The sequence below is a fragment of the Anguilla rostrata genome, chromosome 8 (genome assembly GCF_018555375.3).
Source record: "Anguilla rostrata isolate EN2019 chromosome 8, ASM1855537v3, whole genome shotgun sequence".
Classification (NCBI taxonomy): Eukaryota; Metazoa; Chordata; class Actinopteri; order Anguilliformes; family Anguillidae; genus Anguilla; species Anguilla rostrata.
This window is the reverse complement of record NC_057940.1, coordinates 51,448,333-51,465,972: the sequence shown is the minus strand read 5'-3', so window position 1 is coordinate 51,465,972 and position 17,640 is coordinate 51,448,333. Positions and strand designations below refer to the sequence as shown.

At 46.3% G+C, this 17,640-nt stretch overlaps 2 protein-coding genes across 2 annotated transcripts; one reads left to right on the top strand and one right to left on the bottom strand.

Annotated features, from left to right (window-relative positions):
• Positions 1 to 2,379: 2,379 nt before the first annotated feature.
• Positions 2,380 to 4,835, top strand: LOC135261949 (trypsin-1-like). Its single transcript, XM_064348663.1, has 6 exons — positions 2,380 to 2,522; positions 2,665 to 2,815; positions 3,549 to 3,799; positions 3,946 to 4,079; positions 4,382 to 4,483; positions 4,674 to 4,835. The coding sequence occupies exons 1-6, from the start codon at positions 2,483 to 2,485 to the stop codon at positions 4,719 to 4,721; spliced, it is 726 nt and encodes a 241-aa protein (XP_064204733.1). The 5' UTR covers positions 2,380 to 2,482; the 3' UTR covers positions 4,722 to 4,835.
• A 1,599-nt stretch (positions 4,836 to 6,434) lies between these two features.
• Positions 6,435 to 17,332, bottom strand: LOC135261930 (dual specificity protein kinase CLK2-like). The gene is made up of 13 exons (XM_064348634.1): positions 17,174 to 17,332; positions 15,252 to 15,439; positions 14,260 to 14,551; positions 12,981 to 13,071; positions 11,477 to 11,543; positions 10,728 to 10,844; positions 9,373 to 9,539; positions 9,176 to 9,270; positions 8,962 to 9,091; positions 8,509 to 8,591; positions 8,283 to 8,362; positions 7,966 to 8,056; positions 6,435 to 7,741 (listed from the first exon to the last, which is right to left on the bottom strand). Exons 2-13 carry the CDS (start codon positions 15,437 to 15,439, stop codon positions 7,553 to 7,555), a joined length of 1,590 nt encoding a protein of 529 aa, XP_064204704.1. The 5' UTR covers positions 17,174 to 17,332; the 3' UTR covers positions 6,435 to 7,552.
• Between the last annotated feature and the right edge of the window lie 308 nt (positions 17,333 to 17,640).

Sequence of the window (17,640 nt, the reverse complement as noted above, 5' to 3'; positions counted from 1 at the left end):
TTGTTCATTTTTATTTTATGTATTAAAAGACGAGATGCGAGTTGCACCCTAGGATGGGCCTAGGCAAGAAGTGGGTGGGCCTAGGCACAGCCAGGCCCACCCGTAGATACGCCCCTGTACTGTATGATATTTATTGTCCTTTTAATTTAAATGACTGGTACTGTCGGTTTTGTCCGTGCTGACCATTAGCTAATACAACCAGGGCCACTATGGAAATAAGTCATCTCTTGTGTCTAGTTTCTTCCATAATTCAAGTTATATGGCTGCTTCATAAGGGCTACCAACCCTATGTGTCATAAAAATATGTCAAATAAATTAATCAATCAATGTAACAACCATATTCCAGATATTCCACATTTAATAGTAAAAAAAATATTTTAACAGTCAACAAAATGGTAATCAAAATGATAAATGGTAATCAGTCCCATTCAAAGTTTTATTCCAACCCTCATCTACTTCAACATTTTGAATGGCAGCAACAAAACCGAAATTGCATACATACAAACACACGGAGGCAAAATTCCAAATCACCAAGGTAATATGATGTCAGAGGTTTTCCAGTGGATTTTTTAAAAATATATAAAATGTGTGACCATGACATGTGATTTAAAACATATGTTTATGTTCCTCCATAATCTGACTGAACAGAAGCTCAGATAGAGGTGGGAAACCACACCTGTGGTTTTACCTGTGGCCAGTTAAAAATATACCTGACCCAAGGGGAAATGCCGTAAATCACAGATCTGGATTATGAAAAGATTAACACACATTAAAGCAAGCAGAGATTGCAGAAATCTGGATTATTTATATGTGATTCTTATTAACAAGGTGTTAGGGAAATTACTGTTCCCCGTCCCCTTGTACCGACAGGGGAAGCCTTGTTTCTGATCAAACAGAGTCACAGCACTTTGTTCACTCGTAAGACATATTCAGCTTGCAAGCAGATGAAAGAATGAGAGAGTATTCACAAAACTCTGAAGTTACGTGTGTACAAACAGCTTCTTATATACAGTGTCTCAGTAATTTTCCATCATGCACAAGAGGCGTGCTTTAATTTTCAAGCCTATGACTGAACTATGCCCCAGTTATTTTCCACTCGAAGTGGGGTACTTATTATTCTAGCTTACAGCCGGCTATATCTAGTTATCATTATTCTTATAAAAAGCAAAGGTGTGAAGTTGACCTAGTGGCAAGGTTTCGGTTTAGACAAGTCTCCTTTCACCATCTGTCACAGACACATCTTGTGCTTCCTGTTTTTCTCATCTCTTGAGGCCTGTCGGCTCAGCACACACACACATATACAAAAAGTTTTCATCTTACACAAGGCCTCATTCTTTTTTTCCCACAAATATTAGAAAAATGTTTTTTTTAATAAACTTTTATTTACATTTATGCATCGAGGACACAATGTATATAAACTGAAAATACAACAGGAGATAGGATGGATACAGATAAGCCCATGTTGTTGAAAAATAATTATTTCCTCATTACTTTCTCTGATACAACAAAAATATATTGCCATATGTTGATTAATATATTGCAATTCGTTGATATTCATTAATACACTTGAAAACAATACACTTGATATTCATTAATACACTTAATGAATATACGGAAGCACTATAGAAATATATTTTCCATTGTGTGAAAATATTTAGTTAATTTGCTTAATAATACACTCTTTGGTTATGGTCAGATTTATCCTACTGAGATGAAAGTGAAAAGTGCCGGAATACTTTGTGTTATATTTGGATATATTGTACATTCAAAGCATTAAACTGTTATGTCTTCCTGCCATTCATTTGTATACTTAATTGTAAAAAATAAAAGAGCCTTCAATAGGCAACAAACAATGACATGCGAAATGCATTACAATGGTTCTCCAAAAAGGAAAAATAATGTGTTGGCAGGACTATAAATTTATACAGAGGAAGGCAAAGTCTCGGATTAGCATTATCTAACACACATTTTTCAAAACATGGGAGGGTGGGGCGGCAGAGCAATTGAGGTGTGAAGTACGGCACAGAATTTGAACGATGGTATACTACAAATACAGTAAAATGAGAGGAAATCTAATTTAAGCTGGTCTGCAATGGCAAACTGGAAAGGTCCTCTCAGAAAGGACCCACGCTGCTCACAAAGACAATGTATGATTCACAGCAAGGGGGGTACCCGTCCAGATTGAATCACGTGATGCTAAGAGATGATTCCTCATTTCTTGTATTATCAATAACCCTAAGGGATCCTTAAAGAAGTCTGGGTAAAAAAATTAGAAATTCTAAAGTAACATATGGGGTTTAGGGTATTCTGATGTTAGGGTAATGTACATAGTTATTTATTAACAGGAGATATGGGCCCTACTCCAACAGCTGTGACATTGACATGTTCTCTCAGCCTGTGATTGGCTCCTCCAGTGTCTGAGGGATGTATATAAACTGGACTGACATGACAGTCCTTCATTCCACAGGATCAACAAGTCACCATGAGGTCTCTGGTCTTCATTCTGCTTCTGGGAGCCGCTGGTGAGTATCCACACCACATTTTTGCAGTAACTTAAGAGTTTTAAGTTGATTGATATATTCATATTTTTATTCATTCACATATTTGTGATCCAAGATGGACTGAAGTGTCTCTAACTTCAGCAATAAATCTATCTTTCTGCAGTGGCTCAGGATGATGATAAGATTGTGGGAGGGTACGAGTGTGAGCCCCACTCCAAGCCCTGGCAGGTGTCTCTGAACTCTGGGTACCACTTCTGCGGTGGCTCCCTGGTCAACGAGAACTGGGTGGTGTCCGCTGCTCACTGCTACAAATCGTGAGTGATGCCAAGCGATTCCAATACAGAGCACTGTGGGACAGCAGACTTACAGAGTGTCATGCAGCTACATGATATACTAATCTACACCACAGTATCAGCCAGTAAGAAGCTAAAGAAGCGAAATGCAGCCTGCACAAGCATTACATGGTCTGGACCATAGAGCGTACATAGGAACTGGAGAGGGTAGGAGGGGCCAGGCGGTGAAGACTAGGAAGTAACGGGAAACAGCCTCTACTGCACATACTTGAGGGAAAAAAGCACTTACTGGCCATTGAATTCAAATCCAAAGTGATCTAACAACCAAAGAAAACCTCAGCAGCACATTTTTTTTTGTGATCATAAATTTCATTATGTTCAGCTGTTTCTGAAAATATTTATTTAAATGTTCACATTTTATTACATAATGCATATTTTTAAACCTGCTTTTCATGTGAAACGTAACAGTCATCTATCAAGTTTCAAAATACCATTGAGGACGTTTTATTTTACCTTCAAAAGTCTGATATTCCCCATTGATTTTAATGGGAGCTCAAATATTTTTCCCTCAATAATCTCTGTACTGGTATACTTCCGGGACTTCACAAGTTTAGGTTAGCTGAACGCATGTTTTCCTGTCTAGTTAAATATGCATGTCTATGATCGGGACAGATTGATAAATGGACCATACAATGTCCATGATGTGCTTGATGGGAAATAGTTTCATGGTATGATACCTCTCTCTCTCCTCCAGCCGTGTGGAGGTGCGTCTGGGCGAGCACAACATCAAGAGGACCGAGGGCAACGAGCAGTTCATCCGCTCCTCCCGCGTGATCCGCCACCCCAAATACAACTCCTGGACCATGGACAGTGACATCATGCTGATCAAGCTCAGCGAGCCTGCCACCTTCAGCGACGCTGTGCAGCCTGTGGCCCTGCCCACCAGCTGTGCCCCTGCTGGCACCATGTGCACCGTCTCTGGCTGGGGCAACACCATGAGCTCCAGTGAGTGTCACACAGGGGTCAAAGGTCAACTGAGCTGGTGGCCAGTGTCAGTGGGGCAGAATTATAGTCTAACAGTGATATAGTCTAAGACTGATTCTTCCTCTCTGCCCTACTTCCCCCTCCCTCCTTTCCCTCTCTCCCTGCAGACGATGGCAGCAGACTGCAGTGCCTGGAGATCCCCATCCTGGAGGACAATGATTGTGACAACTCTTACCCTGGGATGATCACCCCCACCATGTTCTGCGCTGGATACCTGCAGGGAGGCAAGGACTCCTGCCAGGTAATGAGCAACAGAAACCTGCCCTAACACACACTAAACCTCAACTAACCTCAGCTAAGTCTTAATAACAAGGAATAATCCCCAATTACCTGAACTAACATACACTTATCTGTACAAAGTAAACATCACCAAATGGAACGAGCCTATACTCAGTACCTACTCATTTGCAGTAATGTGTACTAACTTGCTCTAGCTAATAGAATCCTGAAAAATAACCTGCCCATAAATATTAAATGCAATATTACTACTGCCACCCTGAGTGCAGTGTGTTAGAGCTTTAAGCCTCTGTGTCTGTGTAACAGGGTGACTCTGGCGGCCCTGTTGTGTGTAACGGTGAGCTCCAGGGTGTTGTGTCCTGGGGATACGGCTGTGCTGAGAGGGATCACCCCGGCGTCTACGCCAAGGTACGTCTACACCTGTGTGTGTGTGTGTGTGTGCAAGCCTGTGTGTGTGTGTGTGTGTGCATGCAATCATTTAAATGGAAGGGATGATGTACTGTACAGTTTTATCATTTTATATAGTTAACCCTTCATAGCACTCTTTTGTAGTCCAATAGCATTGGCTAATTCATTATGTATTCATACTGCTCTCCAGGTCTGCCTCTTCAACGACTGGATCGCCTCCACCATCGCCAGTTACTAAATCCAGCTGAAGGACTAACACTCCCAACCACCACGAACCTCAGTGGCATGTCATGCCAAGACTGCGTCATCAGACTGTTTACCTCAGTAATAAAGTTTCACAATCACCTTTAAATTCTTTGTGTCTGTCTGTTTCTTCAGTGACTGTCCGGTGCATTACCACAGGTCCCCATGGTGATAGACATTAGCTGTTCTTATATTGGCCTGGGTCCTACACATACAACAAGCAGACTTGACAACTGGAAAATGGCTTCAGTGCATTTCTTATATTAATAATCGGATTTAGATAAAACCAAATGTGTTCTTGTATGATTAGTGCCAATATAAATACAGTTCCTGTTGAACACTCTACACATTGGAATCAAACCTGATCATCCATGGTAGACCCATTGGTGTTGTCCCAAGTCAGGGAAGGACAGGCGAGGAACTAGCCAAAACAGAACCGAACGGCTCTTGCCTGTCTTCACGCGGAGCGTTGCATTGTGGGATTCCCCTCGTGCTGGAAGCTTACATTTCATGGGAGGAAAAACGAGAGAGGGGGAATATAAATGCCCCCTCCCCCTTTCATAAACTGGAACCCAATGTCACTTAATTCAATTAGCTAAAACAATTGGCTAAAAAAATTCTCTCTCCCTCTCCACCTTAGCTAATGTGTGGTGAGCGTCCTGATGCAAAATGGCTGCCATGCATCACCCAGGTGGGTGCTACACATTGGTGGTGGGTGAGGTGAGTTCCCACTCCTCACTGTAAAGCACTTTGAGTGTTCAGAAAAGTGCTAAATAAATGTAATGATTCACTCATTCATTCACTTGGTACGGTTGCTAGAACTCATCCCACCATTTTGGGGGATTCCCCCATCAAAGAAAGGGCACTTCAGGAAGAAAGCATAAAACTTGGATCGGAACACACACACATTCACTGTCGTTTCCAGAATTTGGAATCCTGTTGGCCCTGCCAGGTTTTGATAATTACCTGAAAGGGAAATTGCTCAGGAGTGGCATGCGATTCTAGATCAAAACTTATTCCCCGAAAGCCTTTGGCTTGTGTCCTGTCATATTTAGGCAAATTAAATTCTGGCTCAGCCTTAATTACACCAAATGTAATTGCAAATGGGCCAAACATTTAGGTTCAACAGTCCAACTAACCATAAAACACAAATGCAGGGCATGGGCATTGCAGCCTTGGAGTTTTAGATCCTCTGAACAGCTTCTGCTGTAAAATATGGCCACTGAGCACAATCCAAACTTAACCGCAAATTTAAAGATAAGAACAGAATCAAACTATTTTTGGGCAGCAGAAATGTCTGAAAATGCTTACTGTTGGTGGCTTGACTGAATTTGTAAAAATTAGTTTAAAAAAAATAAATAAAATTGACTGAAGTGAAATGAAACCAATCCAAACCTAAATGTATGCTCATCTATTATTGGCACAGATCCTGGAGCCAGATCATGTTTGATTTTCATAACTCATCTAACCCAGCAAACAGAAAACCGGTTAGGACTGGTTTACAGCAACTGCGTGCGTGAAACCCAGCGAGTAATGAATGTAACCTCCAGCAGTGACAATAGGGAAGGTCTGAATCCGTTTCTTTGCATTTCTCAGGAACGTGACAAGTTATTTCTTGATTCCTTGTTCCTAACCCTTCGCCAGTGACACCTTTTTGTGAGAACAGGTTCTGCTGTTAGTCTCACCTAGCAGTGCTACTGCAAGCCTCTTGAGAAGGAGCTCACTTTTATTACATACTCAAACATTTATATACAGTTTATACAGTTCGGTTCATACAAAAAGAAACCCCAACAAGATGTCCACCTGCAGCTGGTCAAAAATAAATACTGTAAACCTGCGTGTTGTGCATCTGGAGCACAGAGTATTCGCCGTACATTACACTGTCCGCACTGTTCTCCCACAATGTCAGACAGACACAGTCCCTCCTAATACATAAAGGTCAGCCATTTTGTGTGGCAGTCGGTACCAGTCCAAGAGCTTAAGAGTCCCCAGTTCGCCACATACTAAATTGGGGAATAATGCTGCGTGCTTGTGGGCGGGGTCACTGTAAGCCCCTCCCAAATCTCACAGAGAGGGAGAGCTGTCGATCAGTATGGGGAGTGTACAAATGTTTGGTCTGAAGAGTCAGTCTCAAGACATAAGCAGGTGGCAGGAAAAAAAATTCTTGAGTTCCATTCTGATTGGCTTATGCACAGCACATGGAATGCTCATGGCCAATCAGAACACAAGAAACAGATGACTGCTACTTTGGGGGTGATGGGCCCTGCGTCCTCCATCGTGGGATTGTCCAGAGACCGGCCGTGGGTTTGAGCCCCCGACGGCCGCCTCTCCCCCTCGCTCCTCTAGAACAGCACCGGGTTTGTTTCTGGAAAGTTCTGTCCCCTTCCTCACGTGTGGAAGCTGATGGATTCTGGGTTCGAGGTGGCCGATTCTTCACTGGCCAATCAACCCTCACAGCCTTGAGCACTACACCCCATCAGCACACATCAACCCTAGTGTCCACTGTGTGTGTGTGTGTGTGTGTGCGTGCGTGTGTGTGTGTGTGTTTGTGTGCGTGTGCATGTTCTCGCACGCGAACGGGTAGGAGGATGAGGTTGATGCTACTGAGGTGAGAGGTAGCGGATCAGGGAAGCGGAGTGGCTGTCAGTCAAACTGCGTTGCCTTGGGAACCCTCTGCCAATTCCAGCCCACTTCTTTGCATATCTGCTCGTAGGTCCTTCCGTCAGCGGGTCAGCGGGTCGGGTTGACCCTCGCTGCGTTTCCCCCAGATCCCCCGCCCCCCCCGTCCCCCCCGTAGCTGCACCCCCCCCCCCGTGAGGGGCGGGGTCACCGGCTGATGTCGCGGTTGCCCTCCCAGGTCTTGCTGCCGCTGGCGTCGCCCCCGTTGCCGGCCTCGAAGAAGGGGTGGCGGAGAGCGGCGGCCATGGTGAGGCGCTTGGAGGGCTCGTACTCCAGCATGCTCTCAATCAGGTCAAAGAGCTGGTGGTGCTCCTCCGCCTCGGAGAGGAGGTATCTCTGCGGGGGGAGGGGAGGGAGGGGGGGGAGAGAGGGAGGGAGAAGGAGGGTAGATGGTAGGGGAAGGAGGGGTTGAGAGAGAGAGAGGGAGGGAGAGGGGGAGGGAGAGAGGGAGAAAGAGAGAGGGTCAGATTCAGAGGATAAGCAGTGACCAGTCATGCTCAAACACCTTCCGGTCACCCTCCCCTCCCTCCTCCTCCTCCTCCTCCTCCTCCCCCTCTCACCCGCAGCGGTTTGCAGTTCTCTCTCACGTATCTCCCCGCCGAGCTGCTCTCGTCCCAGTCCAGCCGGCCGCGGTAGAAATACTTCTGCTTCCTGAGAGAGAGGCGGAAAAGCAGGAGTGAGAAACACACACACACACACACACACACACACAGACACACACACACACACAGACACGTGCACATTCTCACGCACACACAAACACACGCACACTCAGAGAGATGCACAAGCGCACATGAGCAGAGGATGGCACGGCACTTCCTGCGCTGCTGGCCCGTGTCGGATCGCACGGCCAGAGGGAAAGCACGCAGGTTCTCACCTGGTTTTACGGATCATCTTAGAAGGAACCGGACCCAGAATCCTCTCCATCATGGCCAGGTGCTCCCGGTTGTCATGGGTCTGAGGGGGCAGGGACAGAGGGATAGAGAGATGGGACGGGAAAGAAAAAAAAAAAAGACAGATGAGCTTTTCTCTGCTCCCAGAAATTTCCCAGAATTCCCCTTGCGCTGAAACGGGGCGCAGCGGCGGTGATGGCTGGGGCGTACCTGAAACAAGGTGAAGCCCAGGTAGTACTCAAACAGGATGCAGCCGATGCTCCACACGTCACATGGCTGGCTCCAGCCCAGCTCTGTGGGGGGAGGGGGGCAGGGGTCACAAGCTGACATCACACCATTACACCACACAGATTCCAGGAGATTAACCCTCTGAAGAGCAGGTTTCTTACTATGTTTTTTTTCCCCCTCAAAATTCTGAATCAGTGTTCTAGAACTCCAATGCTGTCAATCACCAGCAGTGATTGTGACATCAGCATTAGAATGTTCAGTGATGAACATTCTAATCACACATTTGTGATGTCACACCTTAAAGGGCTAAAGGTATATTCACAAATCAGGATACAGCAGCAAAACAATGAAGGTATGCTTGCTTTTTTTTCTTTCTTTAAAACTGAGCTTGAAATAGGAACGAAATGCTTAAAGGAAAGATTCTAGGGCTCTCACCCAGGATGACCTCCGGGGCGCGGTAGTGGCGGGTGGACACGATGGTGCTGTGGTGCTCGTGATCGAACGTGGCGCTGCCGAAATCCACCACCCGCACGGCGGTGCTCTTCACCGTGCGCTCGTCCCGTTTCTGGGGGTGGGGGGGGCAGTTAGCACGGGCCACGCTCCACCTGCGTGTACCCCGCGGCGAAACGCGCGCGACCGCGCCCCTCACCTTCTCCACGTTGTACGTCATGGTGAAGTCCGAGTTGACGAACAGGATGTTCTCCGGCTTCAGGTCCGTGTGCGTCAGCTTGCTGTCGTGCATGTCTGCGAAGCGAAGGCGCCGTTACGATCGAGCGCACGCCGCGCGGGCCCCCGTCCGTGCGTGCGTGTACGAGCGTGTACGCCAGCGCGCGCGCGCCTACTCACACTTGACCGCCTGGCAGATCTGGTAGGCCATGTGGCGGACCTGGCCGATGGAGTAGGGCAGGTAGTTGTTCTCCTTGAGGAAGTCGAAGGTGCTGAGCGCCAGCAGCTCGAAGGAGATGCACATGTGGCCGTGGTAGTCGAACCAGTCGTACATCTGCACGCACAGGCTGCGGAGGCAGGGGAAGAGTTAGCGCGCGGCTCAATGCTAGCGCGCCACAATGCTACTACAACACCGAAAGCAAAAGGCTGTTAGCAAATGGCTCAATGCTAGCATGCCACAAAGCTACCACAACACAGAAAGCGAAAAGCTGTTAGCACATGGCTCAATGCTAACGCACCACAATGCTGCCACAACACTGAAAGCGAGCGGCTGTTAGCGCGCGGCTCAATGCTAACGACCCACAATGCTACCACAACACTGAAAGCAAAAGGCTGCTAGTGCACGACCCACAATGCTACCACGGCACTGAAAGCAAAAGGCTGTTAGCGAGCGGCTCAGCGCTAGCATGCAACATTGCTACCACAACACTGACAGGATGGGCTAGCAGCCTGCCCTTTTTAGTCAATAAATTAGCCTCGGGTGTTATAACACGCACATCAGCTCAGTTCCCTCCTGCTGTGCAATTAGAGACAGTTAGCACGCCGCAGAGTACACTGCACAATAAATGACCACCGCGAAGGGCTGTGCCAAAATACAGTCTTCATACGACAAGCTGCCATTAATATATCTGCTGTCTTCCTGCCTGGAATATATGGCGACCAGCCACTGACGTGGAAGTGATTTTCGGATCAGTGCCATGGTCTGCAGTAAAGTGCTAGTGTTTCGCTTCTCAAGGGACACACACTGGCAATTTTACATGTCGAGTAAGCAGCCCACTTACACGCCGATGTCAAACGCTCATTTTCTCTGTGCTTACTCAAACGGCTGCTATGTTTTATTTTAAATGTTTAAAATGAATACACGTACAACAGCTTGCGCTACCATGTCTATGTGAGCGTTGTTTACCCCGTATGTGGTATTGGGGGAGTGACGTTTCGCAAATCCAGAAAACGGAAAGTTCTTTAATATGCTGATAAAATATTAACCAACTGTGTTTTGCTGTGGAGAGCAAACTGTTTAATTAGTTCAAAGAAGTTCCACCCACTATGGGACTCATAAAGCTTCTTTCACACCACTACCCTAATTAAGTGGCTATCATTCTGAAGCCAGAGGTGAGTCATGAGGACGAGGACAAACACTGAACACTGTTTCATGAAGAAGCCAGAATTACATTTTGTAGTTTTAGAACTAGCTCTGTACTTCACTCCCCATCAGCCCCCGCGGCGTAAAGCCCCGCCCCTTGTTCCGTACTCACTGCTTGTTCTCCGGGTCCTTCTCGTTGATCTTCTCCAGCACGTTAATCTCCAGTCGCGCTGCCTCCTTGTACTTCTCTACGTTCTTGATGATCTTCAAGGCCACACGGGCTCCGCCCCTGTGACACACGACCAGTCAGAATCTACACACACGCGTACGCACGTGCACCAGCCTCAAAGCACAGCGCAGGACCCGAAAAAACAAGCTTCGCTATCCAATTTAGCTCATTACATTTCCTCCGCTAGATTAGACAGGTAATGGAGCAATTCTGCAAATGTTACCCATTTCATTAAACGCGCCATGTAATCACCCAGGGATGCAGCCATTGCCTCTAAACTCATCCCCATTGGCTAATGGCAGGTAACTGAAGTACAACCAATCAAAACGCAACTCAAGGCTCATAATTACAAAAACACTGCGGATTCAGAGATGACACACCCCCTGGTTACCCAACTGCCTGAATAGAGTGTTACAGTGATTACGTCTTTTTGCAAGGCAACCTGGGAGTTACTTCCGCCATGGGTTCCCTCTGCAAATTTCCTATTCATTTTTTCCATAGGCATTTCATTTTATAACGTATGTTGAAAAGAGTTTCACCCATTAATATCTCGACCGTGAATTTAGAAACCGTTATCTGCTCTAAAAAAAGGATGCTTTTGTAACACTATTCAGGCACACACTATACCAATCTAAAAAGCAGCATCCGTTGCTACAGCGCACAGAAGACCTGCGTGGTCTTCACACTCTTACCTGCGATGGTCCACACACTGAACCACCCTCCCAAAGGTTCCTTCCCCCAGAGTGTTCACGATCTCATCTGGGTGAAAGAAAGAGAGAGAGAGAGAGAGAGAGAGAGAGAGAGAAAGAGATAGAGAAGCAGAGAGAGGGAGAGAAGGGAATGACAGGATGAGATGCGAGCGCCACTGGAAGACGACAGACAATGAGAGAGAGCGAAAGGGGTGGTGAGCGCCCCCTTCTGACTCTCACATGTAACTACCTCGCCCACAAAACCCCACAGATTTCAGATACTGCAAACATCTGCCCGAAGGACACAGTTAGAGGCTTGTCATTTTTGCATAGCCCCGCCCCCCTACAATGACAGAATTTCAAGCTATAAAGAGGCTATGCACATTCGCTTATATGCAGCAGATGTGATAGGGGGCTCTTCTCCATTTAGGGGAAAGGGACAGGAAAGGAACGCTAGCCAATTACTGCCTGGCTACCTTCGGACTACAGGAACAAGTTCCGCATTAAAAAAAAATGTTTAACCATCACATCCTTCACTACAAGATATAACTGTAGCCCTCTTAAAAATCCATTAAGAGGAGGATAGGTTTAACGTGGCCTGGGATGCAACACGAGACAGGGTGGGCGTAGGGGGAGGAGGAGGAAGACGAGGGGCTGCTTTTTCAAACGGGAACTAATTTGATCACAGAGGGAAACGTACATTACAGGTCATGCCCTGCAGGAGAGACTGAAGGAGGGAGAATAGTCTGCTGTAAGACACGGATAGAGGAGGAAGGAGAGACACCAGTGGTCTTCCCTGGCTGTTCAGTGTTCATGCGTTTTTTAAATACAGTATCTCCTGGAAAGAGTACTTAACTCCAATCATCACAGCCTTAAATGTCCTAATATTAATTTTAAAGTTACAAACGAAGGTAAGAAGTACGAGAGGACGAACACACAGGCAAGTGGGATTCTGGGAGAACTCGTGTCACAGAATCCTTGTCTAGAGGGTGGGTGGTTGGTTTTTTTAAATTGTTTTTAGATTTTTCTACTGATTTTATGGGTCTAGAAGGGTCATTGGCAGGGTCAAATTAAGGAAAGAGAGGGAAAAGGGGAAAATGAGTGAAATTCTGAAACGGACTGTACCACACTAAACTGCCCAGAGCAGCACTGGGCATGTCTATTTTCACAGTCTGGAAAATAGAGCCCTAAAAATAAATCAAGCAAAGCAAAAAAAACAAAAAAACAAAACAAATAAAACCTCAGTTCAAAATGACAGCAAAAAAAATGGATTATCCTTGTCAAATTTACTGTTTTTCCCTAAAACGAATTCACCAAAACATGAACAATCCCATCCACGTAGTTAACCCTACAGAGAGAAGCTAAAGTGGAAAAGAGTATTCTACCATGGTACCATCATCATCATCATCAATCATCATCAACATCATCATCAGCTCCTCTTTGTCTGAAAGCTCTATGGATGCACTGATATGGAGAAGGGTTACGATAAAGTAGTGGCAGTGAGTACATCTCTCTTGCAGGACGTCCCCACTCCGATAGACCAGGTGGCCCTCTTCGTCGTCCCTCACACTCAACGCTCGCGTCCGGCTGCCGCTCCGCTGCACGCCGCCCGGGGAATGGGGGGGGGCGTCGAGGACCACGCGGCGAAGGGAGAGGGGGATGGGGGCGCGCCGTGGCCACGGCGACGGAGCAGCGGGTTCGCAGGTGGAGGAAGAGGAGGAGGAGGAGGAGGAGGAAGAGGAGGAGGAGGAGGTGTAGTTGTTGGCAGTTGTTGTAGTTGTAGGTAGATTGGGCGTTCATAGGGGGGGGGGGGGGGAGTCATATGACACCACGTGAGGAATATATAAGGATAGTGATATAGTGCAAGGGAACAAGTCAAATATCACATTCCTCCCTCTCTCTTTTTTTCCTCTCCTTCTTTTTTCACCTCCCCTTACTGCTGTATCTATCCTTCCGAACAAACTAAAAAGCAAATTATACAAACACATCTAATAAATGATAGACACATGAAAGATGCGCATTAATAAGTGAAAACTTTTGCTACCAAACTCAATCATCTAAACGGACGTCTATAAATGCTGTAAATATTTTTTCAGAGGGGGAAAAAAAAAATCAAATCAAAAATTTGAAAAATGATGTCACGCAAAAGAAGACAGGAGTAAAATTCAAAGGTAGAAAAAGCAGAAGAATTTTTCAGAGGTACATAATGATGGCATGTTACCCTCACCCCAACTCTCCCTAACTTTCACTGCTGACAGAGAGAAGTCACTTTATCACACACATTGCTGGGGTGTGTCAGTGTGGCTGACTCTCTTTCTCCCTCTCTCTGACACAAGTTCACAAACAGGCTAGTTCACAGCCACACGTACATGCACACCTGACACTCCAATCAACCTCGGAAGAGAACCAATTGAGAGAGGTTTTACTGAGAAGCTACTGACCAATCAAAATGCATTTGGTTGCGACGTGTACAAATTATGCAATCCAAGTTAAGGTTCCTTTTTTTAAAATTTTTTTAATAAAAAACAGAAAGACTGCCTACAGATTCAAGACACACCCCTTTTCTATAGTAGCAAAAATGAATCATCACGAAACAAAAAAAGATTTGTCTACTTACCAAATCCAGGAGCTGTGGACAAGGAAATGTTATGGAAGGAACAGTACAGAGAGAGAGAGAGAGAGAGAGAGAGGGAGAGAGAGAGAGAAAGAGCGAGCGGGAGAGAATGAGAGAGAGAGAGAGGTGAGAGGAGCAGTAACGGCAGAGGTGCGGGTCAGGCAGAACTCACCGAAGAGGACGCGCTATAGGACCTGGTTCTACGCCTCCTTCGATTGTGCTTACGCCTGCTGCCCTTCCTCTCGTACGAGTCCTCGCGCTCCCGCTCCCGCTCGCGCTCCCGCCCGCGCCGGTAGTCGTAGGGGCGGGCGGCGAAGTCGGCGTGCGCGTAGTAGCCCTCGGCCGCGGCGTGCTCCCTCTCCCTCTCCCTCTCCCGCTCCTGCTCGCGGCCGTAGTCCAGGCGACGGTAGCCCTCGCAGTAGTGGCGGTCGTACGGCCTGCGGTCTGCCGAGCGGTTGTCGTAGCTAAGGGGGGAGGGGCGGGAAGGGGGGGGGCGCGGTCAGGAATTTGCACTGGTGGTCAATGTGACCACTCGGGCGCCAGTCATTTAACTTCTCCTTACAAATATAAATATATTACATTACATTACAGGCATTTAGCAGACACTCTTATCCAGAGCAACATACAACAAGTGCATCAGTAATAATGCGAAATGCGCATCGAATGTGTCAGGCAAGAGAGCAGCCGTTAAGGGAAACCGCCCCGCACGCAGTTTAATGCTGTGGAGCGAGATACGCTCGCTCACGCTTCAGCCTGGCAGGTGAGTCACCAGACAAAGCCTACCTGGCGAGTCACCTGACGAAGGCCCGGCTGATCAGATTATAGGCTCTCGTGCAGCCAGTGCGTTTCTGGCACGTTAAACGGGCACATTTCTGCCTCTCGTTATTAAAGTCTTTACGATGGCATCTCTGCAATCGGCTGGCAGCTCCGCTGATATCCAGCCCCAGTGGTGGATTCGTAGTCCTGTAACACTCTCTGTTTTAAATGGATCTGCTAAACGCCTGAACGGCGCACAGTGAACAGGGCGGCTCTGTGTGCTTAGGGACGGGACGCTGTGGGTGCGTAGGGACAGGACGGGTCGCTGTGGGTGCGTAGGGACGGGACGCTGTGGGTGCATAGGGACAGGACGGGACGCTGTGGGTGCGTAAGGATGGACGCACTGACCTCCTGGAGCGCAGGTAGCTGCAGCCCTGCCGGTGCGGCCCACCCCGCCTGTCCCGCTCGCGCTCTCGCTCGCTGCTGGAGGACAGGGAGGGCGAGCGGCGGTGCCGGTGCCTGCGGCCGCGGTAACGGTCCTGGTAGCTGCCTCGACTCGCCCGCTCCGAAGACGGGTACCGCCGTGAGTGAGGCATCTGGGCAGGGACGGACGGACGGAGAGAGAGAGAGAGAGGGGAGGAGAGAGACACAGAGAGAGTGAGCTTTTGAACATATCAAACACAGTATTCTAATCACTCCTTCAGAGACTGACACTTCAGCCCTTCCAGAAGACAAGTATATACACAGCAACATCTTTGGGTTTAAAAATAAATAAGTAAAGAAAAAAAAAAACATGCATTTATTTTCTTTAACAAATTTCTTAAAGAAGAAATTTTTCTGTGCGGCAAACAAAGCTGTACTTACTAGCCGTTTCTCATTCTTATTATTAGATATGTGGAGACAAGATACAATTGTGGCAGATAAAATATTTTGGCTAAGCTTCACAGCTGATTAAAAAAATACACACTTGGTATTTAAAAATGAAAATGACATCTGTCACGTCAGAAGTTTGGTGAAACCACAAAAGTGGGAGGTACTAATGGGACATAGCTAAGGAAGCTTCCGGAAATATTTAGGTGGGTCAAATGCAGTTTGTCAAGTAAGACAACCAAATGTCATAAGGCAAATGAGCGAATGTAGTTAATGCTTTTATTTTGAATAAATAAATACCCAGTTCAAATGACAAGCTGCCTCCACTGCTTGATGCAATAATGGTAAATAATTTATTTACCCCAGAACGGCGCTCAACTGGCGTGGGAGTGGTAACATTAGCTGCCTCCAATTTGATTAAGTACTGAGTGGCACCAGCCAGTCAAGAGTATCATAAGCGTGCAGCTGAATTCTGGCCAGTGGAAATGCACCTAAAACTATCCAACCTGTAGTAGACAGCCAACTTGCTACCAACGGAAGCTATTCCTACACGAAGTTACGTTAACGTTACGTTACATTATATAATATGTAGGTCTAATATTAAACTTACAAGGCAGCTAACTACCTAACGTCAGCCAATAGTGACTCGTCTAATGGTAGTTAGCGTTATTTAGCAAACTGTCAAATGGCATGTTTTTTTATTTAAATCTTGTGTGACTGTAACTTACTAGCTGCACTTCATGCTTCACACTACAAAACTCAGAATAGTTAAATGGATAGCCAGCTTGTCTATTTTTAGCGTTTCAGCTCGCAGACTAACGTTAGCTGGTTAGCTACATCTCAGTCCTTAGTCTAACGTTACTCATGGAAAGTAGAAACGTTAACTCGTGTGATTACGTGCAGACTAGCTAACACATGATTATAACATAAATATTCTAAAAACTATGCTTGCTCTCACTAATATGGCTAGGTGCTAATTGGCGTTAACTTCGTGATCTTATTGCTAAATAAGTGGTCACATAGTAGGCTACTTAGCTAAGGTAAGACTAGTCAGCTAGCTAGAACTTGATTGCTCCCAAGTTAAACTTGCGTCACGCACTACGCCAAGTTAGCTAGTTATGTGGCTACTTGATGGAAACACCCCGACGTAGCTAGCTAGCACTCCATCTAAAAACTGAAACTGCGGGCCAATGTATACCTTATGCAGGCTGCGACACCTCTTGTGTTTCAGTCACATCTAACAACCAAAGAGGCGAAAAATAGTATATTTTCAATTCTTCTCATCCACCATTTTAGTATATAAACGCCATTCTGCCACTGCGCATTAGCTTAGCGAGCTAACCTCCCAACAGCCGCCATCTTACTATTCAACGCCAACCAAAATAAATAGACAGCTAACCGCTCCGCTATATTATTTTGTAGAACATTTGGGATGCAGATGTATAGTTTTTTGTTTTTACCGTTTTAGCAGCGAGGCCCGTTCGCTTATCCCAAAGAAAATCCGTGTTTGCGTCTCACTCCCGCGTCGAAATCTTTCTCGCTTCCTAAGGTCGAAATCAATCCCGTTTCCCTCCCTCTTCCTCCTCTGAACAATGCGCGCACCCGAGACGTCCTGTAAACAACACACTCCTCTTAGTTCAACCCAGCCAGTTATTAATACTTCATGGTAGTTTGTAAACCATATTGTTCAAAACAAATATTTTAGAAAATCATTTTTACCGCAGGCAGACAACATAATTTAATTAACCTTGTCCTAGATCTGTGTCATTCTGCTACGCGTGACGGCTGCTCAGTACAACATTAATCCCTATTTATGGGACTCCCAAAACATAACTGATGCTCTTCTGCCTCTTTCTCCTATTTTGCCGATGAATTAATAGATTTTATTAAGATTAAATGGTTCTGATCAGGGTGGATTTATATGTGA